Source organism: Ictalurus punctatus, chromosome 4, assembly GCF_001660625.3.
Source record: "Ictalurus punctatus breed USDA103 chromosome 4, Coco_2.0, whole genome shotgun sequence".
NCBI lineage: Eukaryota > Metazoa > Chordata > Actinopteri > Siluriformes > Ictaluridae > Ictalurus > Ictalurus punctatus.
The window spans coordinates 14,293,183-14,318,098 of NC_071284.1; the positions used below are offsets into that span (position 1 = coordinate 14,293,183).

The 24,916-nt window shown below is 39.9% G+C and overlaps 1 protein-coding gene and 1 pseudogene across 3 annotated transcripts in view; one reads left to right on the top strand and one right to left on the bottom strand.

Annotated features, from left to right (window-relative positions):
• The window catches only part of LOC124627191 (hydrocephalus-inducing protein homolog), a 50,627-nt pseudogene extending 39,574 nt beyond the window's left edge, over nt 1-11,053 (top strand).
• The window catches only part of LOC124626882 (hydrocephalus-inducing protein homolog), a 60,519-nt gene continuing 40,720 nt past the window's right edge, over nt 5,118-24,916 (bottom strand). For 2 of the 3 annotated variants that reach the window (XM_053677993.1, XM_047153011.2), the window contains 5 exons: nt 17,341-17,614; nt 14,153-14,362; nt 13,922-14,062; nt 13,413-13,587; nt 5,118-5,661 (listed from right to left, as the gene is read on the bottom strand). In XM_053677993.1, the coding sequence (XP_053533968.1) occupies nt 5,600-5,661; nt 13,413-13,587; nt 13,922-14,062; nt 14,153-14,362; nt 17,341-17,614 (862 nt within the window). In that variant the 3' untranslated portion in view covers nt 5,118-5,599. Of the gene's footprint in view, nt 5,662-13,369; nt 13,588-13,921; nt 14,063-14,152; nt 14,363-17,340; nt 17,615-24,916 lie in introns of those variants that run through there. The other variant, XM_047153009.2, reaches the window with a different exon arrangement.

A 24,916-nucleotide genomic window follows, 5' to 3' on the forward strand; every position in this document is an offset into this window, starting at 1 on the left:
GGAATTGTCCACCTTTTTAAATTGGGCGGTAAGATTTCCACCTGTTTAAGTGAAATTTCCTTTTATATAATAGTGAAAGGGCATGTTTACAGATCCTGAATAGCTTAAAGAAGATAATCTTTATTTAACATTATGCATAAACTTAACCTATCAATTATATTCAAAGGCAAATTCAACAAATATTTGAAATTACACTGTATAAGTATACTGTGTGACTAATAAATATTCCTTAGTGTAACATTTAGCATTTCACCTTCGAAATAAACAGCTTTACTGAACTTGGTGAAGAGTGATTCACTTGACATTACCTAAAGCATTGATTAATCTCACTCTTCATTTATTCTGTGTTGGTGCATGTAGAGTCTGGTGATGGGTATTGGTGCTGAAGCAGAGCTGCGCTTCGACCCTTTGTACCAGCTGGATTCTGTGAGCCGTGTGGCTGAGGAAGTGCTGGAGGTGAACTGCAGTGGGCACCCACAGTGAGACACCGTGGCTCTGCGAGGAGAGGCACACTTTCCCAACCTGCACTTCTCCAGCCATGTGTTGGACTTTGGCTGCATCCCCAACTGTACAGAAGTCCAGCAGCAGCTTACCATGACAAACTCCAGCCCACTCCCCGTCAACTACCGCTGGGCTTTTCTGCTGGACCAACAATATTACCACATAAGGTAGAGACATCTTTCATGGTTATAAAAGAATGGTGCAGTAAACCATCAAATTAGCACTAAATTACTGAATTTTCCTGGATGAGCTAACACAAGGAGCCTATTATTTCTCATACAGATTTAACTCTAATAGCACTTACATTATGCAAGACAGCATTTTGCAAATCCTACCGCGTTCACTGGTCTATGATAGTTTTCAATCAGTGTTAGCACATTAGCATTTGTTTGACCTTATGCTCATGTGTGTCCTTAAGATTGTACTTAACCATTGGTGCCAGATCTGGCATCAACCATCCTCCCAAGAAACACAGTCATCAGAAAAGAAGTCAGCTACTGCTCAATCCATAAAATGCATAGTTTTATTGGGTGAATCATAATTTTATAGCTTGCTTTATGGGTTTTTATCTACTTTGTCATGAATTGTATACCAGTATATTTGTCCCTTAAAGTCATGTGAAAAAATAAGTACACCCCATGGAGATTTTTGCTTATTTGGACAAGCAAACATGTGATCATCTTTGAAACAGTGCCTATTAATAAAGTTGATATACCTGAACAAAACCACAAGGAAAATGAACTATTTCAATAATTTATTCAACAGAAATATCAATAGATGTGATATTCTTCAGTGGAAAAAGTAAGTATACCCGTGGCCTCAGAAGCTAGCCCCTTTTAGCAGAAATAAAATCTTGTAGGCAGTTTGCATAATTGTCCACCAGTCTCTGACATTGACTTGCTGGAATTTTTGACCACTATTCCATGCAATACTCTTTCTGCAAAGAAATATTGCAAGATATTTGAGGGTTTTCTTGCATTTACTGCCCCTTTCAAATCCCCCCCACAACATTTCAATGGGATTCAAATCCAGGTTTTGACTAAGCTATTCCATAACCCTCCATTTCTTCTTTTTGAGCCATTCCTTGGTGGATTTGCTAGTGTGCTTAGGATCATTATCCTCTTGAAAAATCCACTTTCGGTTCAACTTCAACTTTGGGACAGATGGGCTCATCTTCAAGTACTCTTTGATATGATGCAGAATTCATAACTTGAATGAATGCAAGCTGTCCAGTCCCTGAGGCAGCAAAGAAACTCCAAACCATAACATTTCCACCACCGTGCTTCATAGTTGGTATGAGGTGCTTCTTCTGAAAAGCTGTCTTTTGGTCAGTGAAAAACATGTCTGCTGTTACTGTGGCCAAACAACTATATGTTCATTGGCAAACCATAGTCTTGCTTTAATGTTCTTTTTAGACAACAAAGGCTTTTTCCTGCCATGCCTCCCATGCAGGTCAAATTTGTGCAATCTCTTTCTGATTGTAGAAGCATGTACTTTGACACCAAACAAGACTTTATATATATATATATATATATATATATATATATATATATATATATATATATATATATATATATATATATATATAAACACCCACTTCTAACATGGCCGCTGAGGACTACACTTCCCACACACGCATGTGCTCATCTGCCCCGGTACGTGACAACGCTACATGAAATTTATTTAATACTTAGCGGAGAAGCCTTTTTTTCTTTTAATGACATCTTCAAGACACTTCCTGTATAAAGAAATGAATCGGCCGCAATATTCAGGTGTGATTTTGGCCCATTCTTCTAAACATATTGTCTTTAAATCTTGTACAACTGGAATCAAGTCAGGTGATTGACTGGGCCAGTCTAACACCTTGCTTTTTTTCCCCTCTGAAACCAATTGAGAGTTTCCTTTGCTGTATGCTTTTGATTGTTGTCCAACTGGAAGGTCCACCCACGTCTCATCTTCATCATCCTGGTGGATGGCAGCAGATTCTTCTCAAGAATGTCCCGGTAAAGGGCTCCATTCATCTTTCCTTCAGTTATAAATCTGCCAGTAACATGTGATGAAAAACAGCCCCACACTATGATGCTTCCACCTCCAAATTTCACTGTTGGTATAGTGTTTTTAGGGTGATGTACAGTGCCATTTCTTCTCCAAACATGGTATGTAGTATGACAGCCAAAAAGTTACATTTTGTTCTCGTCTGACCAGCCTAGACTCTCCCAGTAATTCATAGGTTTGTCCAAATGAGTTGTAGCAAACTTTAAATGAGCTTCAACATGCCTTTTCTCTAGTAATGGAATCTTGCAGGGTGAGCGTGAGCAGTGGAGTGCATTGCCTTTTGTTTTCTCTGTGACGATGGCACCTGCTGCCTCCAAGTGGTCCTTGGCTCTTGGGCTACTCTTCTGACTATTCTTCTGACTCCCTGGTCAGAAATTTTGCGAGGAGCTTCAGTGCATGGTCGGTTGATGACGGAGTGATGATGCTTCCACTTGCGCATAATGGCCCCAATGGTGCTTACTGGAAGACTCAGAATTTTTAAATGTCTGTATCCGATTACATCAATATGTATCGCAACAATAAGTTTGTGAAGGTCTTGGGAGAGCTCTTTGCTTTCACCCATCATGAGATGTTTCTTCTGTGACACCTTGGTAACAAAAAGCCTTTTTATAGACCATCAATCTACTAACCCAGCTGATATTAATTTGCACAGATAGGAGGTGTAATTACTTACGGATTTCAGCTGGTTCCTTGCCTTACCTTGCCTTGGAGAACTGCTTTTTCTTAGCGTGTTCAATACTTTTTTCCAGTGTCATTCCACTTTATTACACATAAATTTATTTATGGACTTTAATGTTGTAAATTCTTTATATTTCCGGATTTCTTGAGTTAATACTGATGTCTGATGAAAATATCATGTGAATAGCCTCATTGGAAATATACTTACTGAATTTTTTTTTTTAAGTGTTCAATACTTATGTCCCCCACTGTATTTATAGGCATACTTGGCCAAGGCCAAAGTCCAACACTTTTGCTTTTAGTTAAATGTTAAATATGGACACAGCCACTTCTCTGGATCTTGTTTCTCTGATACCCTCCAGTAGTCCAATATACTTGCATTATTACTGTAAGCCCATGCATTTTCTTCAAAATATTTCTTACAGCCTAGTCACTGACAGTTCTCCGGATAGCACATATCACCCATTCACCATAGCATATAACATCTGACTACTGACTGTGCAGCATGCACACATTTCTCATTACGCTCTGGGGACTACATTCTTGATGACCCTTGACATAGCCAGGACTAAGTCCGAGTGCAATGCTGAGCTATTCAGGGTTTGCATCCCTATGAGGAAATGTTCATTGCCAGAATCAGGTCTAGTCACGCCTCACAGGTCATTAGTAAAGACTGAATAAACTACCATTTATAAATAAGCTTTTGATCTCTGAGAATCTTTGATCATCTGAGGATGAAGCCGTCAGGATGAAGCCTTCACTCTGCTGATGTTCAATTGTACTTGCATTCATTGATTAATACGATATTCCTCTATCAGAACACTGTAGCCACCATTCAAAAAATCGATCAGTGTTGGACAGCAAATGTGGCTTTAGATATTACTTGTAGAGAAACTGCTGAAAATGTGTAAATGACCTATAGAGCTCTGCAGTGTCATTACTCGTACACAGTCATACAAAATGGTTGCCCACAACAGCATGCAAATCACAATGTGCTGTGTTAAATCCCAGCTGTCAATAGGGGGCCAGCTCCAGGCTGCATGGACTACAGTTTTTATAGTTTTTAAATTGTACTTCAGCATCTGCCATGTCCCATCTCGAGCAAATCAATAGCATGCTCCATGGGACTAGATTGCTGGCTAGTGAAAATTAATCACTCTCCTGCCTCTCCTCAGCCACCCATCAGCAAAGCCATCTAATAATGGCTTGACCTTTCCTATCAATGCTGGCAAGTGTTCAGCATACATTGTCCTACCTGCTAATTAAAAGCCTACTGGTAATTAAAGCAGTTGTAAAGGTACCATTATTGCAGCATTACACTGAGATGTGTCTCTGCCTGCCTTGTGAGGGAACCCTGATAAATGTGGATTTTGTCTGAGCTAGCTAACTTACATTCATTATCTATGGCTGAAGAGAATCTTGACTGCTTTACTTCCACTGTCCTGGAGCCAGAGGAATATGATAGTGGAACTCACAGAGGAGAAATGAGATGAGGCACAGCAAGAGACAGTAAACTGTGGGACCCACTGGGAAATAATTGTTTGTGTCTCATATGTGTCGATGTAAATTGAATGGTGGTTCTTAAAAGACCAGACTAGAGGTGCGCATCAGTTTAGAGATCCTGCAGGATTCAATAAATTTGCACTTTCTTGCAAGCACGTTCTTGCAGGCAGAAGCAGGCAGTCAGATGTGAAACTTGCAGGACAAATAAAGGCCACATTTTTAATATACAAGTGTATTGAGTGCCATATGATGCATTTACTGCTTTCATTCATTCATCTTCAGTAACTAATTTATCCTGGTCAGGGTCACAGTGGTTTTTATTTATACAGTAGGTCAAATAGAACCAATTCAGTTTGTCAGAAATTATCACACACTGTACATGTGCAAATAATAATATGTCATAATAGGTCAAACATTTTGAGATAGCAGGTGGGACTGGTCAAGAATGTCCAGTTCAAGTGGGCAGGATTGAAAAAAAAAAAAAAAGTAGCCTACCAGTAGGTGTTAGGGAGGAATGAAGAAACCAGAGAACCTGGAGGAAACCCACATAGATGCAGATAAAACATGCCAAACTCTTTGTGGACAATAACACAAGCTTATGATCAAATGGAGGACCCTGGAACTGTGAGGAGGATATGTTAGGCAACCATGCCACACACCAGGAGCTCTGCTTATTTGAAATATTTGCTGTGGGCACAGAGGTTCCTGAGGATTACAATAAGTTGACACCAATAAACGGACATAAACAAGTGCAGTGGCTAAAAAAGAGTGGTCCATCCATCCATTTTCTACATCGTTTGTCCTAGTAAGGGTTGCGGTAGCAGCATACTAAGTAGGACAGACCAGACCTCCCTATCCCCAGCTACAGAGTCCAGCTCCTTCTGGGGGATTCCCAGGCATTCCCAGGCCCAAGGCATATTTTTTCTGGGTAGAGAGAGAGAGAGAGAGAGAGAGAGAGAGAGAGAGAGAGAGAGAGAGAGAGAAGAGTGGTGATCATTTCAAATGAAATGTATTGAAATGCAAGAAAAAAAAGCCTAATGGATGCTTGCTTCTAAAAAGAGTCCTAAGGAAAAGATTTATTATATCTTTTAAACACATTCTAATTTGCATGAGGGGAAGAGTGTCTATGAGCTTGATTCCATATAAAACACTGCCCCCTGCTGCTTCTTCAGGAAGGACCATAGCACTGTTCCTTTCCCAGTCATAGATACAGTATACTATAGCCCCTGTTTTTGTGATCATAGTGTATGCCCTAAAACATTGGCACACAAGGTAGCCTGGTGCTGAGCAGCACAATACAAAAAGGGTAGTATTTAAATTAATACATTATAAAACAATTACTTGCATTTGCCCAATTGTAGTGGGGCATGGTGGCTTAGTTGTTAGGATGTTTGACTCACACCTCCTGTTGGAGGTTGAGGTTCAGTTCCTGCCTTGAACCTGTGAGCGTGGTGTTTGCATGTTCTCCCCATGCTTTAGGGGTTTACTCCGGGCACTCCGGTTTCCTCCACAAGTCCAAATACATACATTGTAGGCTGATTGGCATCTGCCTGTGTGTGTATGATTGTACTCTATGATGGGTTGGCATCCTGTCCAAGGTGTCTCCTGCCTTATGCCCCAAGTCCCCTGGGAAAGGCTCCTGGCTCCCTGCAACCCTGTGTAGGATAAGCAGTACAGAAGATGGATGGATGGATGCCCAATCAAAACATTTGCTCTAAAATCAAGTGTGTCATGATAATAAATTTGATTTTACATATAGATTTCATATCAGTATGTCACTGGTAGAAAAACCTCTTGGTTAACACCACCAGTATGTAGAATTTGAGGTCTAGACAGACTCAGTTCCAGCTGATTTTGTTGTGTTCTACTCTAACACTGGGGCTCCACACACCTATTGTGGCTCTGTGGAATCTCACTATACCCCCCCTCAGTTAGTGAGGGAAACATCAATGGTCATTAACTGTCTCCAGCAGGGCACTAGTCTCAGATGTACCCCTGTTGTGAATTCTGTGCAGTGTGGGTAGAATTATCAGTAGAGTTGGAAATGCATAGCGTAGACAGTCTGGCCAGTGCATTCTGACCTTGGACTGTCCAGCTCTGCCCTGGAGGCACTGACCAAGAGGTCAACCTCTGACTTGCCAAATTAAATTTAATTACATTTTATTTTATTTGTATATTGCTATTAACAATATCCACAACAACAGAAAGTGAGTCACAAATGCAGAAGCTTTAAGCAGAAACAGAGCATCAGGATGAATCAGACAGATCCGGTGGGTGAGAAGAGCACTGGCACTGGCACCACATCAGGTAGCTTTGTAAGAAAAAGCTCTTTCCATTTGCTAATCTACATTATTCAAGGTACTGATAAAGAACCTGTACCTTTTGACTGAAGCAGGACTGTATCATAATAGACCAAAATTTTGCTCAGGTGTTGTGGGAATGAAACCCCCTAATGACCATTTCTTTATAGGTAATTATTAATAGTTTTTTTTTAACCAATTCAAACTACTGGGAGCTAATACAATTTACTGCAAGCTAATATAATGTGGATAAAAAAAGGACTAATATGGTAAATCATTTAGGTTTTTTAGTATGGTTTACTGCATTTTGGACTAACTGGGGTTTGTTGATACAGCTACTGGAACATCCAGGCAGCAAAGCAATACAATAGTTTAACCTAGCAGTAACAAAAGCCAGAGCTATTTTTTCTGCATCATGTAATGACCTTCTTGCTTATCTTAGTACTTTCACTGAAAGAAAAGGTTATCCCAGTAATACTATGTAGATGAGCTTCAAATGAGAGACTGGAAAAAATAATCATGCCAAGGCCTTTCATTGCTGCACATGATGTAACTAAAAGGCCAGCAAGAGTCAAAAAATAATCAGAAAGCATACTTATACACAGCAAAATCCCCATGGTGAATTTTAGAGCCATTTATATTGTATATAAATAGCCATTATAAAGAAATGGTCATTAGGGGGTTTCATTCCCACAACACCTGAGCAAAATTTTGGTCTATTACGATACAGTCCTGCTTCAGTCAAAAGGTACAGGTTCTTTATCAGTACCTTGAATAATGTAGATTAGCAAATGGAAAGAGCTTTTTCTTACAAAGCCACCTGATGTGGTGCCAGTGTCAGTGCTCTTCTCACCCACCGGATCTGTCTGATTCATCCTGATGCTCTGTTTCTGCTTAAAGCTTCTGCATTTGTGACTCACTTTCTGTTGTTGTGGATATTGTTAATAGCAATATACAAATAAAATAAAATGTAATTAAATTTAATTTGGCAAGTCAGAGGTTGACCTCTTGGTCAGTGCCTCCAGGGCAGAGCTGGACAGTCCAAGGTCAGAATGCACTGGCCAACAGTGTTTATATCATCCAACTGGACACAAATGAACACTCTGGGTGTTAATCCAACACTAGGGATTTTACTGTGTAGCTGGCAGTGGCACTATTAGACATAATTCTGTCTTAACCATGTTAAGATGGAGGAAGTTACTGAGCATTCAGTGTCTAATGTACAGTACTTTCCACATTCCTCAGCTTGTGAAGCTGGTGTCTGTCATATAGCTTTGCTGAAACTTACACACAATTTTGAATACTGTCAGTTTAAATGGATGCCATTTATGTTCTGACATTCCAGTGGTCTGTTTTAAATAGCAAGCATGATCTTGTGCCAAATCTTTCAAGGATCTGGGACATCACTTCTGGGTGCAGATTCCACTTTTCCGGGTGTGTCTGCTGCTGCGTTGTGCTATCCCATGTCATGCCGCTGTGGTGATGGATTTAATCACTGTGTGCTTTGCAGGTCTTGTGTAGTCAATTTGGTTAGTTGTTGCATGAGCTGATGTAACAATTATACAAGCTGTGGTGATAATCACTAAGACCCTGGGATCTGATAGGTTGATAGACAGAGGCGTAATACTGTACATCACGTTGAATTAAGCAAACAAACTCAATGAACTCATGTACATGCATTCGCCCATAACAAGCTCCTATTATATGTGGAAGAAGCAAGTTAGCATTTTCCTTTGCTGGCAAAAGACCAAATTGGGAGAAAACGGGGTTTAAAAATGATGGTTGAATTGCTGAAAGTTTAGTACCTTCTCATCCATCCATCTTCTACCGCTTACTCCTTTTCAGGGTCACGGGGAACCTGGAGCCTATCCCAGGGAGCATCGGGCACAAGGCGGGGTACACCCTGGACAGGGTGCCAGTCCATCGCAGGGCACACAATCACACACACTCTCACACCCATTCATACACCACGGACACTTGAGACACGCCAATCAGCCTACCATGCATGTCTTTTGGACTGGGGGAGGAAACCGGAGTAACTGGAGGAAACCCCCGCAGCACGGGGAGAACATGCAAACTCCACACACACATGGCCCCGGCAGAACTCGGACCCCGGACCCTGGAGGTGTGAGGCAAACGTGCTAACCACTAAGCCACCGTGCGCCCTAAAATGCAAACTATATTTGTTTCAAGTTTTTAATAAAACCACTTGGGTGAATTGCTTTCTCTGTGTGTTTATTCTATTTGCTCAGCCCCATGCCTATGCCACTTTTAGCTAGAATTCTATAATATTTTGTAATTTAATTCATATCTCTTTTTAGATGCTGCAAAACAAAAACAACGTGACATGATCAGTGAGCATATTTTATTTCCACAGTAGTGTCATTAGATTCTGTTCTTAAGATGTATTAATGTCGTGTATGAGTTATCATTATATATTTTGTGTATGTCATACTACATAGTTTTCTTCATCATGTTTGCCTATGTATATGGTACCCTTCAAATAAAATGAAAATGGTTTTATGTACTTAACTTAAATTTCGGCCAACTAGTACTCAAGACTGTGAGGTAGGGAGATTAGTAGTGCTGAATCAGCAATCAGTACTTAATATACATTAAGGAAACCCCCGCAGCACAGGGAGAACATGCAAACTCCGCACACACATGGCCCCAACTGGACTCGAACCCCGGACGTGTGAGGCTAACCACTAAGCCACCGTGCACCCTGTTTAGTACCTTCTACCACATCTTCAACAAACAAGAGTGCAGGCAGACACTCCCTGTCATACTGGGACATCTCACCTTTCACACTAACAAATAGTTTAGAAGCAATGTTATAATCGTGAATGAAATAAAGAAAACTAGATGTGAAAAAACATTGTCGTTAACTGAAATCGAAATAAAAACGAGGCATTACAAAAAAAACGATAACTAAAACTGTATTGTCTGTTTGCAAAACTGACTAAAATAAAATACAATTACAGAGTAAATGTCCTTAGTTTTCATCTTTGTCAATGTCTTTCATAGAGCAAATATCTTTCAGAGTTGACATTTCCGAATGGGAATCCGGAATTTACGACATTCCATGTCAAATTGAAAACAGCATAGTCCATGCTCCTCGCCTGGCATCATGGCAGTACCGAAAGTCAGAAGAAAGCGGCAGAGTCCTATTTGGGATTACTTTGAATATGACTGTGTGTCAGATAAAAGCAAGTGCTTTGCAGTAGAAGGTGGTGAAATATGTGGACAAATTATTAATGGGAAATATCCCACGAATTTGAAAGAACATTTGAGAAGCCCGCACAAGGAGGCTAACCTAGCTTACCTTAATAAGGTAAAGGAGAACGCCAAGCCCCCCCTCCCCGAAACAAAAGCTAACCCCGGTACAGGGCTAGGCAGCATGACAGAGACAACAGCAGGACAGAGAACACTACAGCAGTGCTTTCACCAGCCAACCGATAGCTGCTGGTTAGTAAATACGCAGGAACACCACAAGCGGGAGGAAGCCTTGGTTATTATGTTTATTGATACTGGGATGTCTACACAACTGTGTGAGTTGATTGCCTTCATAAAGTTCGCCACTTACTCGAACCAAAGTTCAAAACACCTGGAGCTGCAAGAGTCAACAGCCTTATTGGGGCTAAGAAGGATTTCTGCAAAGCAGAAATTAAGAGATCATTAAGGATGCGAGGAAGCTGACCCTATGTGTAGATGGTTGGAGCAAGAGAGGATTAACAGCATCTTTCATGGTTGAGTCAGCTTGTTTTTTATCATCCGCCTGGAGGCCAGGTTCACCGTGCTCTACATAACCTGCACCAATTGGAGCACCCACACACAGGGTCATTGACCCTCTAGAGTTTATTGTTTTTTAAATTATTATTATTTGTTTCATGTTCTTTTTTCAGATTGAGCTCCCTGACACTCCTGGTTCTTAAGCAATGTCATGTGTGGCTCACAAATGAGTTGAATACATACTGTTCATGTCTGTCTTCTTTAATCTATTGCCTATTTAGGTTTTTTCCTGGCCCACCTCACTTACACGTTATGCACTTAAGGCGGCGTCTTGTGTATACTGTTTACATATTTGTGCCCATATGTACATTTTATGTACTGGTGTTATTGCTGAATACATATTTCTAATATTTTATGTTTTTGTTGAGTTTTTATTACATAATACTTTTTCTAGCCTTGACAAATAACTGCTGGCCCAAATTTAGCCTATTACCCAAAGACACTTAAAATTCAACATAGAAGCAAATACTCACATCTGTGAACCTAGTTGGAGATAGAAAAAAAGACACCAGCCGTGAGTGAGAAGAAGCAAGGGTCCAGATTTTATTTCCACCTCACGAGATCCACACCAATGAGAACTCTCAGAAGTGATCTGACACCTGGAGCTCAAGCTCCAGTATTTATACTGTATTTACACAGTAGATAACCAATATATTTTAGAAAGACTATGATTTCAATACCAATAGGGTTAAAAAGAGCTCATCTACATTACCATAATGTTTAAAAAAAGACTTATCAAATTTACCATGATGTTTTGAAAGAGGCTTATCAAATGAAAGTGGGAGAGAGAGAAAACAATTTTAGAGAGACCTTAGTCTCATGTTGTTATCTCACAATGTTACGTGTGTGCGTTGGAGCCTTTGTGTGTGTTATGTCTGCCCGCCCGCCCTTGACTGTACAAGAGTTTGTGTGTTTCTCAGCCTGCCCTCCTCAGCTCTTATATTTCTCTGTGACTAATAAACCATAGTGTGTTACTCTTAAAGATCTTAAAGTGTGAATCCAACCAGTCCTGTGAATTTTCAATAAAATTACATATTACTCATACTAGGTCTCCCTCGTGTTTATTTCATGTCATTTTTATCCACAACATAACGGATATTACAAAAGACTAAAACTAACACTAAAACTAAGCATTTTCAAAAAATAGAAACTAATCTAGCACACCTGCTTTAAAAACTAATTAAAACTAAACTGAATTTGAAAACATAAAGTCAAAACAAAAATAAAAACTAATGAAAAATGCAAAACTATAATAACCTTGGCTGGGCCAGATGTACAGTGCTATGAAAAATTATTTGCCCTATCATATTTCTTCTTCCTTTTTCTCACCCCTTTTCAGTCTGGACTAAGTTTTGAATGAGGCAGTTCAAATACAGGGCAGGCCTGTATTGTTTACTGCTCAAGGATGGGGTAACTATATTGGACAGCAGACCTGCAACCCATAAGTAGTATTATTTCATTTGACTATTTTATTTATTCATGACTATTCAGTATGTACACTGATTATGAGGCAGCTTTACCTAACAAAGTATGTGTCAGCACACTCAGCAGCCTGAAGTGCGACACTTTTGGGTTTTCACATTAACTTTGTTTTCTGTGATATGTGTGTTTTGTTATGTTTTATGTCATGTCTCCACCCCTGCATTGTTATTGGTTGTTATTGGTTCTTATTCACCTGTTCTGTCTTTAGTCTTGATTAGTTTGTGCATTTAAACCCCTTGTGTGTCTTTGTTCCCTGTGCAGTATTGTTTCAGTGTTTTGCCACCTAAACCTTACAGAGCCTTTTATTTCTGTGTATGTTTCCTTGTGCTTTGATCTCGTTTTTGGTTTCTTGATTTGTATTTCTGGATTTCCCGTATTGTCTCTGCTTATACATCGCCTGACTCTTGCCTGTTTTAGGACTTTGATTTTGGTTCACAATCTGGATTTGTCTGCCTGCCTCTTTAATAAAGCCTTTTGACTGAGGCGGTTGTGGCTCAGGTGCTAGAGCGGGTTGTCCACTAATCATAGGGTTGGCGGTTCGATTCCCGGCCCACATGACTCCACATGCTGAAGTGTCTTTGGGCAAGACACTGAACCCCAAGTTGCTCCCGATGGCAAGTTAGCACCTTGCATGGTAGCTCTGCTACCATTGGTGTGAGGGTGTGTGTGAACGGGTGAATGAGACACAGTGTAAAGCGCTTTGGATAAAAGCGCTATATAAGTGCGCCATTTAACTGCACTTGCATCTGCCTCCTCGCCCCGTACCTGAAAGTATGCACCATTGTCAATGTGCTAACCGCCTTGCTAACCATTTCCTAATTTTAAGTCATTAAGTCATAATCAACATTAATTTTTTCCTTTATTTTTAAAAAAGTCAATAATAAAGTCAGAAAAGATCCCTTACATATACTGTAGCTATCTTAACCATACAGTAAGAAACACAGACTAACTGCGGACTAAAGAGAGGTTGGAAACTGACTGTGTAAAAATTAGTTATGGCAGTGTACATAAAGCCAAAAAAAATATGGACTTCAAGAAAAAACATAAAATACAAGATATTATAGGATATGGTACATTTATTATATTATATTGAGCCCTTACTTAGGTCTCTGGGCAGGTCCAGGCACACTCTAGGAAAGATGCCCTCTCCCCTTATCACAATACTTTCTGGCTCAAAGGAGGCCACCTGTAGTTGGAACGTCTTCTTAAAAACCTCTGGGATTCCAGGAAGGTAGAACACAGAAGCTCTCATCTCCTCATTCGCCCTTACGTGGCCCTTCAAACAAGATATACCAAAATACACAAGCAGGTATCTTATATTACTTCAAATTATAATATACAATGTACAATACAGAATGTTAGTACACATACACATCATTGATTTATAGCACTCTCACACTGCCAATTTTTCCATGATTTACATGGACAGGGTCTGAATCTAACAATTTATCTACAAGAATCTAACAATTAATATAGTGTGTTTTCTCGAAGTGTCTGAAATGTTAAAACCACTTTAATAGTGATGCTAGACTTCCAGTGTAGTACAGTTACTATATATGGTAGAACATTATCTGATCTAAACATTATTGTGATAGAATGCAGCATCTCACCCTGCTGGGAATAACAAGTGGTTGTCCAGGTAAGATGTCTTTAGGGGACACATGCTGATCTTCCAGCATAAAACTGAAGTCAAAGCCCACCTTTCCTGTGTTTCTCAGAATGATCTCTGCTTCTGCCACATGGTCAAATAACTTAAAAAAAGAAAAAGACTTTCAAAGTACCTTGACTTGTTTACCACATATAGCATTACAAATCACTTGAATGTTATAAAAGATATCTACCAGAGGACCAAAGTTGATGTCAGTTGTTTCCAAGGTGTAGGTGATCAGTGAAGCCTCTCCTTTGAGGGCAATCTCATATGTTGGGCCTTCCTCCACCATGCACACTGCCAGCACTTGAGCACTGATGTCAGCATGGCCAAAGAATGAGAACATCACCTGCTGAATCTCACCAGGCTGCAGAACCCCATAAATTGGCATAATGCCAAATATCTGAGAGAGAGCAAGGAACAGGAAAAAGAGAGAAAAACAGTGAACAGAATTTCTTGACCACAGTTTTGCGATACAGTAATACAGCTAGACTGACAAAAGTACTTAATTGCTGACTTGCTCTCCAGAACAATTTATATTTTTAATATAAGTTTAATTAGGGCCACTGGAACATGTGGATATGGCAGACATACAGTATATGTATTTTATGCTTACAGATGCAGACAGTATCATGGAAATGTACTACATAATTATAAGGGGTTGGGTTAAAATGAACACATTGACAAACGTGTGGTAGATACAATCCAATTTATTTCTCTAATTTCTTTTAAAAACAATACAGTCTGTAAAATAATATAGTCCATTGCATCTTCGTATACCACAGTGCTATTGAATTCTCATTTCTGTTCATGAATTTTCTATAACAGCACACGTGAGACAGTAGTAGCTGAAAAACAAATCACAGGTTTATATTAATGTGCTATTTCTAATACACAATGCAGTTTCTTATTCACATTATACAACTCATTCACAAGGGACTTGCATGGCACATAACCTATTTTTAAAAATCTGTTGTTACTTTATAAAGAAAAAAAATATAATGGCTTCTGTAAGGAGACCTTAATTGAACAATTATGGAATGAGACCTGGGTGTCATCACTGTATAACAGTCAGAGATAAAGCTGTTCTTTTAGCTTTCTGCCACAGGAGTCTTCAGGACAATGGATTTTGTGGGGTTTTTTAGCAATAAGCTGCATTTTTTTTCTGTCTTATTAACTTCAAAGTAAAGTGAGGAAAATTAAAGGATCAGAGTTGCGTATAACGCATTACAAAGATTACATATTTATTGTTAAGAAAACAATATTAAGTAAAATGCATTTTTAAAATAAAGCCCATTTTGTGCGGCTGCATCACTTAAAAATTCCACCGGCCCACAGGTGGGCCATTGCATTGTTTAGTGACAAACTATACTATGTACACAGCTTCTTTGGAAAGCTAGGACTCTTGTGATTCAATTGATATAAACTGTTTCAAGATACAATCACAACAGCAGCTACAATCAACATCTGTCAGACCACCAATATACAGTGGCAAGAAAAAATATGTGAACCTTTTGGAATTTCATGGTTTTCTGAATAAATTTGTCATAAAATGTGATCTGATCTTCATCTAAGTCAAGAATATTGACAAATATAATGTGTCTAAAACAATAACACAATAAATTCTGATCCCTACTCGTTGAGAGGAAAGTGGTATGGAATATGGAAATACTTCTCATTCAAGGCGGATGACAACAAACATATAATTGATGCTCTGAAGCTGGTGTGCAACTGATGCTATTGTTCATTTCAAACAAAGTGAGGAAACACCTGGAATTTGGCGAAGCACCTGAAAGACGGTCCTATATTATGTTTGTTTGAAGCAGTCGGCATTGTGGCCGTGAAACCAGCAAGCTTTATGCTCCATGTAATGTTTGCGATAGACAGTTATTTGTTAACGATGCTAACGCATTTCAAATGTTATAAACTACCTCCGGAAGGGCCACCATGCATCGCCATTCAGCCCATGTCCTGTCAGCAAAATGTAGCCTAATGTCATTAATAATTATTCAAATGTTCATGCTTTAGATAAATCTTTTTGGCCTGCCAACACATCAGTGAATTTAATTTAATGCTTGCAGTCAGGGTACAAGGTGTGTGTGTGTGTGCGTTTAGGAGTGCACCTCCACTGTAGTCTCCACTTATTGTTAGACAGTGTTTGATAACTAAATCTCTCTCTCTCTCTCTCTCTCTCTCTCTCTCTCTCTCTCTCTCTCTCTCTCCCTCTCTCTCTCCCTCCCTCCCTCCCTCCCTCCCTCCCTCCCTCCCTCCCTCTCCCTGTATCGGCCAGAGGAGGATGTCCTCCAGGAGAATTTCTAATTTTTTTTTTTTTTTTTTATACCACACCGTGGTATCAACTTTGGTATCAAGTATCGTGCACTTTTGGTGGTATCGGTACCAACTACTAGATTTTTGGTATCGTGACATCCCTACCCACTAATAGCTCCCGGTTGTAGTCATCTGCAGGTATCTGAATGCAAAAAAAAAATAAAAAATCACGTGGGAAAAAAAACGCCTTTCTATTTCAGTGTTCAAACTTCTATTAGTTAATACCAGTAGGACTTACAGTGCATATACTCCACATGGTTCAAGAACAGATTTAATTTTAATTTGGGTATGCCTTGGATAGGTAGTTTAGGCTAATATTACTGGAGTTGAGCAATGAGCATACACTTTAATGAATCACCAGAGAATGCACGCTAAAGTTACTGAAATAACTATGAGTGTATTATTATAGGTTTGATAAGTTTTGTAGGTTTTGAAAGTAACTTAAAAGTAATTAGTAATCTGATTACATTTTACATGCAGTAATCAGTAATGTAATCAAATTGCAATTTTAAAGTAGTAATTAATAATCTGTAGTGGATTACATTTTTTGAGTAACTTACCCAACACTGTTCAGGATTTGTGGGCTGCACCATAGCATAATATTGATTATTTACCTATAACAGTACACCCTGGTTGTTGGGTGCAACAGCCTAAATTAAAGAGGGGTGCTATAAATAGCCTATCTCCACAATACTAGGCTGTAAGAAAGGCACATAATTCCTAAACATTAAGACAGAAAAATACTGTCTGACTATGGGTTTGTGCAAATAAGAGGTCATGAGAGGTGGTAATGTAAGAGCAATTTTGGTTAAGCTTGGTTAAAAATACTACTCTGCCAGAAAATTTCAAAATTAACACCCAATGTGGTGCCACTTCATTCATGTCAGTGCAGGCTCAATCATTTTTGGCCAAAAAAAATTAAAACAATTGTGCAAAAACTGGAACATCTGGATTACACCCAAACAGCTTACCAATGCACCGGCATTGTAACAGATGTTATGTATGGAATGCATCAAAATAACATAAATAGATGAAATTACAAATACAACATACCTCCTCCACACATATACTTTGGGTCTCTTTATCTGTCAGACTGGCAGTGCTGCATTCCAGCGCTATCCCTATGGGTTTCCGTGCTGTAGATGCTCTACTGTTCTGTCCCTGTGGAGTAGAGCTGCGTGTAAGTGGCCCCTCTGGTCCAAGAATGTTCAGCCCAGAAGTTGACAGTTGCTCTTTTAATCTTCTTCCCTTTTTAGTACCAGAAATTGAGTTTATCTTCTTACTGACTCCCTCTTCTTCTTGCTGAGGTTTAAAGATCCTACTCTGCCTGAAAACATCATATATAAAACAAGAAGCATTTTAATGACTAATGAATATACAGTTCCATTATCAGAGTGAAACTGCCAGGCCTCAGCCTCTTTCTTTCCTGGTCCTGCCCTTGGGCCACTACTAAGGCCCAAGTCAAATCTATATGTAAAATCAAATTTATTATCATGATACACTTGATTTTGGAGCAAATGTTTTGATTGGGCAGCCATCCATCCATCTTCTGTACTGCTTATCCTACACAGGGTTGCAGGGAGCCAGGAGCCTTTCCCAGGGGACTTGGGGCATAAGGCAGGAAACACCCTGGATGGGGTGCCAACCCATCACAGGATACAATCATGCACATACAGGCAGATGCCAATCAGCCTACAATTCATGTCTTTGGACTTGTGGAGGAGACCGGAGTACTCAGAGTAAACCCCCAAAGCATGGGGAGAACGTGCAACTCCATGCTCACAGGTTCAAGGCAGGAATTGAACCCTAACCTCCAACTGGAGGTGCGAGTCAAACAACAAAGCCACCATGCCCCCCTTCAATTGGGCAAATACAAGTAATTGTTTTAATAATCTATTAATTTAAATACTACCCTTTTTGTATTGTGCTGCTCAGCACCAGGCTACCTTGTGTACTAATGGTTTAGGGCATACACTATGATCACAAAAACAGGGGCTATAGTATACTGTATCTATGACTGGGAAAGGAACAGTGCTATGCTCCTTTCTGAGGAAGCAGCAGGGGGCAGTGTTTTATATGGAATCAAGCTCATAGACACTCTTTCCCATGTGCAAATTAGAATGGGTTTAAAAGATATAATAAATCTTTTCCTTAGGACTCTTTTTAAAAGCAAGCATCCATGAGACTTTTTCTTCTTGCATTTCAACACATTTCATTTTAAATGATCACCACTCTTTTTTTTTTCTCTCTTTCCCTCTCTCTGTACCTGAGATAAAAATGCCTTCGGCCTGGGAATGCCTGGGAATCCCTCAGAAGGAGCTGGACTCTGTCGCTGGGGTTAGGGAGGTCTGGTCTGTCCTACTTAGTATGCTGCTACCGCAACCGTTACTAGGACAAACGATGTAGAAAATGGATGGATGGACCACTCTTTTTTAGCCACTCCACTTGTTTATGTGCTTTTATTGGTGTCAACTTAATGTAATCCTCAGGAACCTTTGTGTCCACGGCAAATATTTCAAATAAGCAGAGCTCCTGGTGTGCGGCATGGTTGCCTAACATATCCTCCTCACAGCTCCAGGGTCCTCCATTTGATCATGAGCTTGTGTTACTGTCCACAAAGAGTTTTGCATGTTCTATGTGCATCTCTGTGGGTTTCCTCCAGGTTCTCTGGTTTCTTCATTCCTCCCTAACACATACTGGTAGGCTACCGTAAATTGGCCCTAAGTTTTAATGAGTGTGCAAATGTGCGCATAATGCCCTGCAATGGATCAAATGGCATCACAAAGCAGCCAAAACGGCGTTTATACACGCGGGCAGCTCCAAACGGACAGCATCGTAACCAGATTGACTATTTCCTCTGCCAACAAAATTGGAACAACTCAATACAAGCAGTTAAAACACTTCCAGGTGCTGATTGTGGTTCTGACCATCAGCTACTTGTTAAGAAGTTCAAGCTCTGATTCACCACCATCAAAATGTCAAGTAAAGCACGTCGTTTTGACACCAGTAACATCCCAGTACAATACACGGTCGAGGTAAAAAATCGATTTGAGCTGCTCACTACAGCTGGAAATGATCCAGATGAATTATGGGAAGAAATGAAATCGATCATAATGAATATGGTGGAACGATTCATCCCATACAAAAAAACAGCAAGAAGACTGAAATGGCTCTCTGATGCGACAATTTAAATCGCAAAGAAGAGACGTGCAGCCAGAGCAACTGGCAAGACCATTGAGTTCAGGTTGCTAAATGCGGAATTTCAGAGAGAAGCAAGAAGAGATAAGGAGTATTACTGGAATGGGCAATGTACAAAATTGGAAGACGCCAACAAGCAAGTTCACATTCGTGAGCTCTTTGGCCATCTGAAACAGGCACGGGTACCATTTGCACCCCGCAAAACAGTGACCATCAAGGATGGAAATGGCAAAGCACTACAGAGCGAAGATCAAATTAAACGAAGATGGCAAGAGTACACATCAGAGCTATAGTCAGGCAATAGGCCAAGTCAACCAGCCGGACAGGAAGATCTGATTGGACATGAGCTAGACATTCTGGATGAAGAAGTGGCTTGGGCTCTGAAGCAACTACCAAATAGGAAAGCTCCGGGCATTGACTGCATACCAGCCGAATTACTCAAGCCAATACCGATTTCAACGATTGCAAATCTCTGCCGACAAATCTGGAAGACCAAATGATGGCCCCAAGATTGGAGAAGATCAGTCTTTGTTCCACTCCCGAAAAAAGGTGATTCACAAGAGTGCTGCAACTACAGGACCATCGCATTTATATCGCATGCAAGCAAAATCCTGCTGAAGATTATTCAAAAATGCATAGCCTCAGTAGTTGAGAGGGAACTCCCTGACGTCCAAGCCGGTTTTCGCAAAGGACGTGGAACCAGAGACCAAATTGCGAACCTGCGATGTATCATGGAAAAGATGCACGAATATAAAAAGGACATTTATATGTGCTTCATAGACTACAGCAAAGCATTCGACTGCATTGAACATGACAAGCTGTGGAAATGCCTGAGGCAAATGGGTATTCCAAAGCATCTGGAAGAACTGATACGATCGCTCTGTGAGAATCAAGAAGTCACAGTCAGGATAGCATTTGGCAACACAGATTGGTTTGAGATCGGAAAAGGCGTTCGACAAGGCTGCATTCTATCACCGGCCCTGTTCAATCTGTACGCCGAAACGATCATGAGGCGATGCAATTTAGAAGAATCACCAATTGGAGTCAAAATCGGCGGAAGAAATATAAATAACCTTTGATATGCCAATGATACAACTTTACTTGCAGAAAATGAAAAGGACCTGCAATATCTTGTCCATAGAGTCAAAGAAGAAAGCGAGCGCATGGGACTGTATCTCAACATCAAGAAAACAAAGGTAATGACAACAGCAAGAAATGGTACAGTTCACATAAACATCGACAATGAAGAAATCGAATCAGTTCGAGATTTCATCTTTCTCGGATCCAAGATAGACCGCAGTTGCGAATCGGGGCCAGAAATCAGATGAAGAATCACACTTGGACGCAGCGCAATGCAAGGAATGACAAAAATATGGAAAAGTAAAGATATTAGCATTGCAACAAAGATCTAAATGATTAATGCAATCGTCTTTCCAATCTGCACATACACATGTGAAAGCTGGACACTCAAGAAGGCAGATAGAAGGAGAATTGACGTTTTTGAACTGTGGTGTTGGAGGCATATGCTGCGCATACCATGGACGGAGACTGTCACAAACAAGTTGATTCTAGAGCGTGTCAAACCTAAAATATCGCTAGAGGGAAAAATCACCAAGCAACGGCTCTCATACTTTGGTCATGTCAACCGAGCTAATTCCCTGGAAACAACGATAATGTTCATCATAGTCAGTGTCGAGAAGAAGAGGGCGTCAAAAAACCTGCTGGCTGGACACAATCAAAGCCAACACGAATATGCACATAAAAGAACTGAATAAAGCGGCCCAAGAAAGGAAAGCGTGGAGAATGATGATCAATAAAGTGACCGAAAGTCGGCTTCGACTAAACGGACAACTCATTCATAAATAAAAACCACTGTGACCCTGACCAGGATAAATTAGTTACTAAAGATGAATGAATTAAAGCAGCAATTGCATCATATGGTACTCAATACACGTATATGAAAAATGTGGCCTTTCTTTGTCCTGCAAGTTTCATATCTGACTGCCTACTTCTGCTTGCAAGAATGTGCCTGCAAGAAACTGCAAATTTATTGAATCCTGCAAGATCTCAAAACTGATGTGCACCTCTAGTCTGGTCTTTTAAGAACCACCATTCAATTTACATTGACACATGTGAGACACAAACAAGTATTTCACAGTGGGTCCCACAGTTTACTGTCTCCTGCTGTGCCTCATCTCATTTCTCCTCTGTGAGTTCCACTATCATATTCCTCTGGCTCCAGGACAGTGGAAGTAAAGCAGTCAAGATTCTCTTCAGCCATAGATAATGAATGTAAGTTAGCTAGCTCAGACAAAATCCACGTTTATCAGCAAGGGGGCCCTCACAAGGCATTCAGAGACCCACATCAGTGGAATGCTGCAATGATGGTACCTTTACAACTGCTTTAATTACCAGTAGGCTTTTAATTAGCAGGTAGGACAATGTATGCTGAACACTTGCTGAAGGGTGGCTGAGGAGAGGCAGGAGAGTGATTAATTTTCACTAGCCAGCAATCCAGTCCCATGGAGCATGCTATTCATTTGCTCGAGATGGGACATGGCAAATGTTGAAGTACAATTTAAAAACTATAAAAACGGTAGTCCATGCAGAGCTCTGTAGGTCATTTACACATTTTCAGCAGTTTCTCTACAAGTAATATCTAAAGCCACATTTGCTGTCCAACACTGATCAATTTTTTGAATGGTGGTTACAGAGTGTTCTGATAGAGGAATATCGTATTAATCAATGAATGCAAGTACAACTGAACATCAGCAGAGGGAAGGCTTCATTCTGATGGCTTCATCCTCAGATGATCAAAGATTCTCAGAGATCAAAGGCTTATTTATAAATGGCAGTTTATTCAGACTTTACTAATGACCTGTGAGGCGTTACTAGATCTGATTCTGGCATTGAACATTTCCTCATAGAGATGCAAACCCTGAATAGCTCAGCATTGCACACAGACTTAGTCCTGGCTATGCCAAGGATAATCAATGTAGTCCCCAGAGTGTAATGCGAAATGTGTGCATGCTGCACAGCCAGTAGTCAGATGTTATATGCTATGGTGGCTGGGTGATATATGCTATATGGAGAACTGTCAGTGACTAGGCTGTAAGAAATATTTTGAAGAAAATGCATGGGCTTACAGTAATAATGCAAGTATATTGGACTACTGGAGGGTATCAGAGAAACAAGATCCAGAGAAGTGGCTGTGTCCATATTTAACATTTAATTGAAAGCAAAAGCATTGGTCTTTGGCCTTGGCTAAGTATGCCCATAAATACAGTGGGGGACATAACTATTGAACACATAAAAAAAATGTCAGTAAGTATATTTCCAACGAGGCTATTCACATGAAAGTTTCATCAGACATCAATATTAACTCAAGAAATCCGGAAATATAAAGAATTTACAACATTAAAATCCATAAATAAATTTATGTGTAACAAAGTGGAATGACACTGGAAAAAAGTATTGAACACGCTAAGAAAAAGCAGTTCGCCAAGGCAAGGTAAAACAAGGAACCAGCTGAAATCAAATTAATATCAGCTGGTTTAGTAAATTGATGGCCTATAAAAAGCCTTTTTGTCACCAAGGTGTCATACAAGAAACATCTCATGATGGGTAAAAGCAAAGAGCTCTCCCAAGACCTTCGCAACCTTATTGTTGTGAAACATATTGATGGAATCGGATACGGACATATTTCAAAATTCTGAATCTTCCAGTAAGCACCATTGGGGACATTATGCACAAATGGAAGCAACATCACTCCCTCTTCAACTGGCCATGCACAGATGCTCCTCGCAAAATTTCTGACCAGGGAGTCAGAAGAATAGTCAGAAGAGTAGCCCAAGAGCCAAGGACCACTTGGAGGCAGCAAGTGCCATCGTCACAGAGAAAACAAAAGGCAATGCACTCCACTGCTCACGCTCACCCTGCAAGACTCCATTCCTAGAGAAAAGGCATGTTGAAGCTCATTTAAAGTTTGCTACAACTCATTTGGACAATCCTATGAAATACTGGGAAAGTGTAGTCTGGTCAGACGAGAACAAAATGTAACTTTTTGGCTGTCATACTACACACCATGTTTGGAGAAGAAATGGCACTGCAAATCACCCTAAAAACACTATACCAACAGTGAAATTTGGAGGTGGAAGCATCATAGTGTGGGGCTGTTTTTCATCACATGTTACTGGCAGACTTCATATAATTGAAGGAACGATGAATGGAGCCCTTTACCGGGACATTCTTGAGAAGAATCTGCTGCCATCCACCAGGATGATGAAGATGAGACGTGGGTGGACCTTCCAGCTGCACAACAATCCAAAGCAAAGGAAACTCTCAACTGGTTTCAGAGAAAAAAAAATCAAGGTGTTAGACTGGCCCAGTCAATCACCTGACCTGAATCCAATTGAACAAGATTTAAAGACAATATGTTTAGAAGAATGGGCCAAAATCACACCTGAATATTGCGGCCGATTGATTTCTTCATACATTCTTGAAGATGTCACTAAAAAAAAGGCTTCTCCACTAGATATTAAATAAATTTCATTTAGCGTGCTCAATACTTTTTTCCTGTGTCATTCTGCTTTATTAAACATAACTTTATTTATGGACTTTATTGTTGTAAATTCATTATATTTCCTGATGACTGGTGAAAATTTCATGTATATGCGTGTGTGTTTGTGTGTGTGTGTGTATATATATATATATATATATATATATATATATATATATATATATATATATATATATATATATATATATATATATATAGTAAGTCTTGTTTGGTGGTAAAGTACATGCTTCTACAATCAGAAAGAGATTGCACAAATTTGACCTGCATGGGAGGCATGGCAGGAAAAAGCCTTTGCTGTCTAAAAAGAACATTAAATAAAGACCAAGATGGTTTGCCAATGAAGATATAGGCAAAGGCCAGGCCTTTTGGAATAATGTGCTCTGGACAGAAGAATCAAATATAGAGTTGTCTGGTCACAGTAACAGCAGACATGTTTTTCGCTGTCCAAAAGACAGCTTTTCAGAAGAAGCACCTCATACCAACTATGAAGCACGGTGGTGGAAATGTTATGGTTTGGAGTTTCTTCGCTGCCTCAGGGACTGGACAGCTTGCATTCATTCAAGTTATGAATTCCGCATCATATCAAAGAGTACTTGAAGATGAGCCCATCTGTCCCAAAGTTGAAGTTGAACCGAAAGTGGATTTTTCAACAGCATAATGATCCTAAGCACACTAGCAAATCCACCAAGGAATGGCTCAAAAAGAAGAAATGGAGGGTTATGGAATAGTTTAGTCAAAACCTGGATTTGAATCCCATTGAAATGTTGTGGGTGGGGATTTGAAAGGGGCAGTACATGCAAGAAAACCCTCAAATATCTTGCAACTGAAAGAGTATTGCATGGAATAGTGGTC